We start from the raw sequence: 10300 nt of genomic DNA, 5'->3' as shown, positions 1-10300 counted from the left end.
AAAAGTCAAAATATTTTTAAAAGAGATTGGTGAGAGAGAGTATTCAGGAGATCTTCTGGTTCCCCTTGTCCTCTGCCCTCCTGATTTCTCAGAGATGTGTACCTAAACTATCTCATCCAGGCCACTGTGGTTGAATATCATGGATATCCCTTTGACTATATGTATTCTATTCAGCAAGGAAGAGGGCTCAATACAGAAAAATGTATACCTTTCATGCATGAATATACCAGAAACAAATACTCTAATTTATAAGTGAAACGAAGGCCAAGTAAACCAGAAAAAAAACTGAATGTGTGATTTATTATATTTAAGATTGGTCTATAAGGCTTAAATATGTCTGTCATAATTAACAGTAAATGAATGCAACTTTACAAAATCAGTATTTCGATACAGTACAGGACTAAATGTGGCAACTGTGCATTGGAAAATTAATATTTCCTCAATGCAAATATCAAATTTGCAGCACCATTTAGAAGCTTCCACTAAAAATGCAAGCTGCAGTATTTATTACAAGCTCTACTCAGAACTCGAGACTACCTAAATCAAGCATTAGAGAAAAACAGTGGAGTCATTCAGGCATAATATGTCAGATGTGGTACAGGATTAAAATACTAACTTTTTTTAATGTCCTGGTTTCAAATTAATAAATACAAAAACAATATAAAAATATACACCAGTTGATAAGACTGCACTGCAGATGATCAGATAGTTAGATCTCACTCTCGTACGTATGCAGGTATGTCTTTAGTGTCAGAATTTCTGGATAGCTGCGGCTCGTCTTTCGGAAGAAATCCAGACTGGTGAGCTGTTCGATGTCCCGCACCCGAGCTGTGTGCATCTTTATGAGTTCTTCCACCCACTGCGACTCGTCCTCTGAACTCTGCAGTGGAAACAGAATACAATCAGAGCCAGACTCTTCCAGAGGAGATTCTCCAAATGGTCAATTTTCTTCAAGTCCACAAATGAGCACTCCATACTCCTGCACCCAGAGCCAGTGTGTCTTTTTCCTTCCTGGCTTCCCCGGCTGCTCTACCACATTCCTGCTGGGAACGTGCCACAAATACCTGCCCTTGGCTGTAAACGTTCTCAACAGCAACTAGCTGTACCAAATAAATGAGACATGTGGTGTGAAAGGGCATTTGACTCAATAGGTTTTCAGAACATAAATCAAAATTACAAAAACCAAAGGTCCTGGAGAATTCAGCAATGTGTTTCTTTCCCCGCTGCTGTCGAACTACACAGGGGAGCACAGAGCACAAGTAATTTGAAATGCTCTTCTGACTTCTAAGGAAAGTGAAGAGCTGATGCCTAATGCACAAAATCTCATGGGTGCGTTCCTGGTCTTTTGGAAGAACCCACAATATCAAGTACATCGTCTATCAAATTGCAATGAATTGATATTTGAATAATGAGTTCCACTTAAAGCTGCTCAGTAGCTACACCTGGTACTTTGGAGCCCAAGAGGCCTAGGCTGGAATTGTGGCTTTATGACTTCCTAGATAGGAGACCTTGGCCAAGCTACTTAACCTCTCTAGGCTTTCTTCATTGGTTCACAAGGAAAATAATGCTTACTTCAGCAGCTCCCCGGACAGTAGGAGGAAGAGGAGAAAAAAGGGGGCGGGGTGGACAAAAGATAAAGTAAGGAAACAATGTCATGGAAAAAAGGAAGGAAATCTCCTTCTGTCTTAGCTACTTGCCAAGATGGCCCCATTGGCACAAATTCCAATGAAAGACATCCGATGTCCCACATCAAATAATTTATTCGTATCTAAGATGAAAGTAGAAAGTCATTCAGGAGGAGTAGTTCTTTACATTTTAAAAATATCTTCTTTCACTCTTGAGAGAAAGAATAAGATCTGAGAGCCCTGAGAATTCTGGGGGAAATGGCTACATTCATCAGTAGACCTGAGGCAGGAGGGCCTTTGCTCCCAGAATTTCAATGGCTCCCAAGAGCCGTTCTACAAGTTGAAGGGTGGCTGTGTATCTGAGGGCTGAGTATGTTCAGAAATGCCCTCGCCCAACTCCTTCACCACCCATGGTCTCAATGAACTCCCCACCAAAGCCCGAGAACCTGCAATGGGTTTTCTCGGAAAGCTCCAACCCACACAGACCTGGACAGGGAGCGAGAGCAGCTTTTGCCAATGCTAAATATGTACCACGAGGGTGTTGGTTCAGGAAACTGATGCCTGGCTATCCCGGGCAAAATGAAGAAATAGGAAGAAATTGCTTTGCAGGCTGGGGAAGTAAGGAGTTTAACCCTGCATGCCCCACCCTCCTAACCCAAGCTAACCAAGTTCTCTGCGATTCACAGGAAGAGACAGACCTAAATATAACTCTGCCCACAACGGGACTGACCAATCCTCACTGTGACCATATAATTAACGAAGTAGGAGGTCTCCAAATGGATCAGGAACCCCTCAGAGTAAGCAGAGTGAGCATGAAGCTATATTTTAGGAGAATTTTCATATTCAACTCTTTATTTGATTTTTCAGTGGCCTAGTTTTTCTTTTGTAAATGCAATCATGCAAATATACAGACAAAGGGATGAAAAGGTTTTTCCTAATTTAAATAGTGGCCAGCTGGGATTATAAGAATTCAAAGAAAAAAGAAATTGTCTTTTGCTATTTCTTTCCTTGGAAAGTAATTTGCCAGTTTCATTTGAAGGGCATTTTCTTCTGGTTCTCACATGCAAAAATCTCGCTTAACACTAGTCATTAGGAAATTCTGGCCATGCAACACAAGAAGAAAATATCTTCTGCCTGATGCAAGCTGGCAATCCACAGAAATATTTGCTAGAGGAGACTCTGGTGTGAAATGCAAAACTAATAACATTCAAATAAAAGTTCATGTGCACCTAGGGAAGGAAAGGAAACACTTTAAAAATAAATAATTTAGAAGATAAATGCAAAAGCCCACCCGTCAACTTGCTTATTGTCTTTCTTGCTATGGACATTTACTCTTCATCTGCCTTTTCTTCCTGAATTTCTCCTAAGTTTGTGAATTCAAGCTCCAGCAGTTTTAAGGTGACCTTCAAAGCAAGGACAGGTGTCTGTGTGGGCAGCATAAGAATAAGACATATGCTTGCCATAAACTCTCCAAGAAATATCTCTAAGCTCTAAGCAGAGTCAGGAGCCAGAAAGGAGAGGAAGACCTGTGAGGACATCTGTGGATTTCACTGGTCAGTTCTACAATTTGGGAGGCTGAAGAATGCCTTTGAACTGAGTGTCCCATCACCAAAGTCCCTTGACGACAGACACACTTGAACATATACTCCCCAGGAATCTAGGTGTACCTTAAGTGGCCTACTATCATCTGGAATGTCTTTGTAGTCTTCTGTCTTAAAAATGCACGCAATAGCTACTTTGCACATAACAAAATAAACTGTATAACTACTTGGCTGTTGGAGCTTTGTACTTCAGAATGTAAATGTACATTCATTTGTGAATTCATCTGTGGGAGGAGTAAAGGAAATTGAAGAGTATTTAATGATTAATGTGGTTTTCTTTTCATTCTATAAAGATTTGAAAATATATTTTTATATTATTTTACTTACTTGGAATTCACAGAACACACTTAAGTGATTAGGATATAACAAAATTACATTTATCATTTTTGCAACTTTTTTGTTTTTTAGGCCTTTTTATTTCTAAAAAAGATGAAAACAAATAAATTCTTCATTATAATTACCTTAAAAAATGCATGACAATTTGCAATTTCACTCTATAATATATGGGTTTAGGTTTTTTTTGCAAAAAATTTCACCTCCCCATAAGTTTTTAGTAAAACTGAAGTCCAAAGAAAGTATATGATGCTTTGCAGAGGCCTTACATCCCCCTGGTACACCATTGGCTACTCTTGTGGTTATGAGTAAACAAAATGGAGGAGGTCAAGCCAGTAAGTTAATGACAGCCTGCCTTTCACTTGCAGTACCCCCTGCTTCTCCACCTCCCATCAAATTATTGACAAGATCTTATTGATCCTTCAGTATAATACCGCTACCTTCCACCCTCTTTTTTAAATTTCCAAGACCACAACCTCACTTCCAGTTCTGTGACCTCAATCCCGTGAATCTTGCCAAAGCACTTTGAGCACCATGCTTGACCCCTTCCAACTTAAATTTACCTCCTTGAAGCAGAGCCCAAAATGCTGCTCTTAGGTGTTGGCATTTTCCATGGCTACCTAATGCTGGTGTGATTGGGAAAGTTTCTAAGCTCCCAAGGTCCTGCTATGGAAATCTGATAAACTTTAAGGAGGATGGGCTTTTGAAGTCAGAAGGCCTGAATCTAAAGTTCTACTCTCCTACTAACTAACCAGGTAACAACGTATCATACTTTTCCTTTATTACCTAGAGCTTTCACAACAGTGAACGCAATGGGATTGGGGGGAAGACCATATAAGCCTGCCTGGTGGAGTAAAGAGATGATTAGAAATAATCTATGTGGAGGACCTGCGCAGTTCTTGGCTCACAACACGGACTCAGAAAAGGGTTGCAATTATTACCTCTGCCACTATGGCAACTATAACTACTACTTTTATTTTAAATTTGATTCCAAGCAACTTTTAAAACCTTATGTCCCACTATTACCCTCATTTCCAACATTCTGGTCAAGCTTCATTAGCTTTCTTGGCCATATTTCAAATTTCCATTTTTTTCCTGTATTGCTTTGGGTATATCCACAGCCTCCATCTTCACCCACAGCTGAAGCCATAGTCCAACAGCTACCTTGTCCATGAAGCTGATAACCTCTGGCGAAGCTATTTTTTTTAAATTCAATTAGCCAGCATACAGTACATCATTAGTTTTTGACGTTGTGTTCAACGGTTCATTAGTTGCGTATAACACCCAGTGCTCATTCTTAGGGCTCTTTGCCTTTTGTAGCCATTTCTGCACCTGTTTTATTTGCTCTGGCCCACCGCAGACCCCTGGAATGGTAAGTACGTTTGACAGACTGCTGTTCTCCCAGAGCGCCTTGCACAATTTAGGAACTGAGTAGGACTTGTGACTAAATCCCTCTTCCGTAGATTACATCCCTGCTCCTTCTATTCTATAAAGCAAAATCATGGGGACTTTTACTTCTAAAATCAATCTTGGAGCACAACCTTTCTGTCACAGTAAAGGGATCTGGGGAAGTGATGTGAACTGTCCCCAAGTGTAGGCAGAATGAGTACAGGGCCACGAGCCCACTTCATGGCTCCAATCCCTGCCCGGGGCTTTCTCGTGACGCCTTCCTGCCTCCACGGACGAGTCATCTGAGCTATTTGACAATGGGGTGACCTGTTACAACTGCTCTCATAACTAGCAGTAGATGGAAAATCTGATTTATAAAGTATACATGCCTGTGCGTACGTCTTTAAAAAAAGTTTTTATTAGAGACACTTTCAAACATCCACAAAAGTAGAGACTAATATAAAGAACCCCTGTGAATTCTTACCTAGTTTCAACAATTATCACAATGTTTGCTCCTTTCATCCTACCTTTACAAAGTATGTCTCTTGCAAAAGCAAAAACATTTGGGCACTTTGATCATTTGACAAAACCACACCCATAATTAGAACTACAATAAATGTACACCCCCATGCTCCTCCTCCCCACCCCCTTACACTGAAAATTGAAAGCCATTCAAACACAAAGCTCCCAGGTGATAAGCAAAGTTTTGTTTGGGTCTTTTCTTCTTTCTACTTGGTTACAGTGTATAGTCCAAATGGCTTATAGTAAGTGTGTAAGAGTTTACCAGTGGGAATCTAAATTAAGAAACAAAGATGAGGGGCGCCTGGGTGGCTCAGTCGTTGGGCGTCTGCCTTCGGCTCGGGTCATGGTCCCGGGGTCCTGGGATCGAGCCCCGCATCGGGCTCCCTGCTCGGGGGGAAGCCTGCTTCTCCCTCTCCCACTCCCCCTGCTTGTGTTCCCTCTCTCGCTGTGTCTCTCTCTGTCAAATAGATAAGATCTTTAAAAAAAAAAAAAAGAAAAAGAAACAAAGATGACTCATTTTAGTGGACTCTGTCTTTGAACTCACATTGCAGCTCTCCTCATTGTCCGGTCTGTGAGGGAGGACGAAGGAGGAGACAGACAGGGGGCCGTCACACTTGTCGGCAGGCTGAGTGAAATCCAGGCAGCTGGTGATGATGCTGTAGTAGTGAGTTGGTACCGGAAGAGAACTGCCCTCCACATACCTGGAGCGGGAAGGAAAATAAAATGACCATCGATGTAGTAGCTTTCTTTTTAAAATGGTGACCAATGAATATTGCCTACGTCACTAAAATTAACTCCCATTCAACGGAATCATTTTTCACTTCTAAGCACTAGCCTACTTCTGTATTTTGAACATAATGCTTTTGCTGCCTGGAATCCCCTCTCTCTCTGGACCTGGCAGAGTGGAAATGAAATTCTAGGCAAAGAAAACAGCTTGAACCAAGACTTAGAGGCTGGACATGATGAACAGATCAAGATAGTAGAAACGTAGGCTGGAAGAGTCAATAAAAAGCCATAATTTGGGGTGCCTGGGGGGCTCAGTCCATTAAGTGTCTGCCTTCGACTCAGGTCATGATCCCAGGGTCCTGGGACAGAGCGCCACATCGGGCTCCCTGCTCTGCCTCTCCTCCCTGCTTGCGCTTTCTCTCGCTACCTCTCTTTCAAATAAATAAATAAAATCTTTTTTTTTTTTTTAAGCCATAATTTGGCAGCTTCTGAGGGCCAAGTTGTGGGATTTGGGCATTATTGTTTAGGAAGTAAGACCTCATCGAAGGTTTCTGTGCCAGGAAGAGTCATCATGAGATCCCACATTTTAGGAAGATAGCTTGCACAGAATTGTGTAAAGTGGACCTGAGGGAGGAGACACTGGAGCTAGGGGAGTAATAAGCCCTTTCAAACCACAATGAGATGCTGAACTTGGTACAGAGAACTCATTTACTCAAGGAAATACTAAGGACTGATGAGCTAGTGATGAACCTAGAAATTAAAAAAAAAAATCTTTTCCAGTAAATTGAAGTACAGAAACTCACAATTCCTTACCTGGTTTTCTATTATCTTAATTTTAATCATTTTCAAAATATATGATTGAAATGATAACAATTTTGGCTAAAAACTGTTAACAATGATCAGCAATAAAATAAATGTACAATTAAGATGAAATTTCTCTTATGGATGACGAAAAAGGGAGTAAGATAATTCCTATTTTATTAATTATATATATGAAAAAATAGCTTTTTATTCCTAATTATCTGTAAAGCACAATTAAACCCTCTCATATTTTATGCCACTCTCTGTTTCATGCATGTATAAAATTAAATGACTTCTAAAGAGGGGCACCTGGGTGGCTCAGTCGGTTAAGCAGCGGACTCTTGATTTCAGCTCAGGTCATATCTCAGGATTCTGGGATTGAGCCCCATGGCAGCCTCCCTGGCAGGATTCTCTCTCTCCCTCTGCTTCTCCCCTGTGTGCAGTCTCTCTCTCAAATAAATAAATACATCTTAAAAGAAATAAATGACTTCTTATGAATTTATTACATTTGTATCTTCTTGCCTTCTCCACCAAACTTTAAGTTCCTTCTGAGCAAGTATGCCTTATCTTTTTATCTCCCCAACAGTATCATGGAGAAGGATAGAAACAACTAGATTTGACCAAAGTCTATATGGAATTTCCTATTAAGATATACTGACCCAGGGGCACCTGGGTGGCTCAGTCGGTTAAGTGTCTGCTTTCAGCTCAGGTCATGATCCCAGGGTCCTGGGAGTGAGCCCCACATCAGGCTCCCTGCTCAATGGGGAGTCTACTTCTCCCTCTCCCTCTGCCCCTCCCCCTCCACTCATACTCTGTCTCTTCCTTTCTCTCTCTCAAATAAATAAAATCTTAAAAAAAAAAAAAGATATACTGACCCAGAAAATCTAAGGGATTCCAAAAGTCCCCCCCAAAAAAATGGAGGTGAGGGAAAACTATCATCTTTCCACTGAAGAGTTGTTAAAGAATAAATGACAAATTTTTAAAAAATCTTTTGGTACATTTCTCTCATGCAATGGAAAAGTGCATTTATTTACCACAAAACTCCATTCCCTTCCAACCACCATTACCACATTTGATCAAAGGTCCCAAAGCACTGAAGAAATCACAAGGAGATTCAAGAGCAAAAGATTTCACAGGTATCAGCTCTTCTTGAGCATGTGAATATTTGAAAAAGAGCCTTAAGTGAGCTCTTAGAATTTAAAAGTATACACTGAGTAGAAATGACAAACTTACTGTTTGATTTTGTCCTGTGTGTCATGTAAGCCATCGTAGTCATAGTCAAAAATTGGTCCACTTATCACATTAACTCCATTTCTTTCTGAAGCATATTTCTTCACCAATACCCTTTGGAAATAATTCCAGATTCCTGTGGGGGGGGGGGGCGGGAAATCCATTCTTCATGAACAAAAACTCCTTGCTGTTGTCAAATTCTCTTTAGGTTGCATTCTACAAGCCAAATGTCACAAGCCAAGAGACAGCAGAGCTGTTGTGATTCTTGAAAAGAATTTGCCCTGAAATACCAGCTATGTGTGTGTCATTTATGAATCAGCAGAGAGAAAGGTATGGAGACATTGGTAGGGGAATTTAGCTCACCTCGCCCAATAAGTCAGGGAAGGGTTCCTCACTGACGTGGCTCCTGAGTTCTGAAGGATAAGTGGGTATTTTCTAGGCAAAGGGGTGGAAACACAACAGGCAAAGGGAACCGAGTGTACAAAAGAGGAAGTACAGTGTTGGTGAGAAACTGAAAAAAGGCCTTAGTCTACCTTTTCTTCCTTCATGATCTCATAGATATGCTTATTTCCAAGTTTGTATCTCTAGCCCTGACCCTTCCAAGGAGCTCCAGACATGTTATTCAACCACGCATTTCATGGTCCTCTTGAAAACCTAATAATCATGTCTAGCAAAAAAATTATCCAAACAGAATCCTTGGTCTTCATTGCCAATCCTGCTCTAACTCTTGGCTTCTCCATCAGTTAATGGTACTCACTCACATGTTCAGGTCCAAATCCTAGGAGTCATTCCTGATGTGGCTCCTTCTTTCATATACACATTGAACAAGCCTTGCCAGAGCCACTTCTGTAATACTCTCCCATCACCCAAATCTGACCACCTCTCACCATCTTCACTGCATCCATCCTGTCTCAGCTACTATCTTCTTTGCAAAGAACTACCGCAAAAGACTACTTCCCAGATCCCAGTGAGAAACTCTTACTTCTCCGCAGCCCATTATATAATAGCCATTTGGATCATTCTGCACCATAATTAGATTGTATCACATTCTTCCCAACTTCCTATTCCTAACATTCCAGATGATGTATCACTGCAATTAGAATAAAGTTCCAACTTCCCATTGTGGCCCCCCCTGCCTACCTGCATGACTTTACTTCCTACTTCTTTCCCCATCGGGTACATGGCTTTCTTCCTGCCTTCTATTTGCTGAACTTGTTTCAGACTAAGCTTTTGCATTTGCTCTTCCTTATTTTGGGAAAACTCCCTGATCTGTGCATGCCTGCTTTCTCCTCCTTCACTCATTTCTCATTTTCAAGGTCATCCCTGGAGAGGACTTCCTTGCCCACCTCAGCTCCAGTTTATACTATGGTCAGTCAGAATGACGGAGAGGAGGAGAGTGGGGGAAAGGCGAAAGAAGGGAATGACAAGAGGACAGGAAAGGCACATAGTGAGTTGGTTCTGAGATGTTAGGTTTAACTTAACTACACTCTACTCTACATGGGGGTTGTGAGGTTCAGGCTATCACTTCTTATCTCCCCTTATTAAAAAGCACTTGGCTGTTTTTCTCATGGTGCTTCTACTGTTCTTTATACCTTCTATACTCTACTCTGAATGAGAAAGAGCAGCCCACCAGAGCCAAAATGCCACAGATATTTGTAAGAAAGAAAGGAGGACAGTGGGAGAGAAGTTCAAATGTTAAGCACAAAAATTGGGAAGGCAGAGAGGGAAAGAAATAACAATGAGAACAGTCAAAAGGCCAAACCCACAGACATGTGGCATGTGAAAAAACCATTCCCCTAGGGAAGAACAGCGAGCCCTCTGTGAAAGGCCTCTTGCCATGCCAGCCTCAGGGTGGTACCGTGTGTTTCCTTTATTACTGCTTGGTCAAAAAAGCATCAGTAAAGAATAAAGAAATCCAGGAAACCCTGATTTGTGGAAATTAAATGAAGATGCATTCCATGTAATATTACAACAAATATATCTATGTGGGTTTCTGAAACATTTCTCAGTTGGGCCTAAGAAAAAAAACCAGGAAATCTCCTTTTAAAAGCTTACTTTAATTTTTACTCATAA

General features: G+C 41.0%; 1 protein-coding gene across 19 annotated transcripts in view; it reads right to left on the bottom strand.

Annotated features, from left to right (window-relative positions):
- Positions 1-280: 280 nt before the first annotated feature.
- ENPP2 (ectonucleotide pyrophosphatase/phosphodiesterase 2) overlaps positions 281-10300 on the bottom strand; it is a 142622-nt gene continuing 132602 nt past the window's right edge. For all 19 annotated transcript variants that reach the window (XM_064587959.1, XM_064587963.1, XM_064587960.1 and 16 more), the window contains 3 exons: positions 8231-8363; positions 6015-6171; positions 281-880 (listed from right to left, as the gene is read on the bottom strand). In XM_064587959.1, the coding sequence (XP_064444029.1) occupies positions 710-880; positions 6015-6171; positions 8231-8363 (461 nt within the window). In that variant the 3' untranslated portion in view covers positions 281-709. The remainder of the gene's footprint in view (positions 881-6014; positions 6172-8230; positions 8364-10300) is intronic.

Source organism: Mirounga angustirostris, unplaced genomic scaffold (genome assembly GCF_029215605.1).
Source record: "Mirounga angustirostris isolate CCGP_5_RB_7025 unplaced genomic scaffold, mMirAng1.0.hap1 SCAF_4, whole genome shotgun sequence".
NCBI lineage: Eukaryota > Metazoa > Chordata > Mammalia > Carnivora > Phocidae > Mirounga > Mirounga angustirostris.
This window is presented reverse-complemented; position numbering and strand designations above follow the sequence as displayed.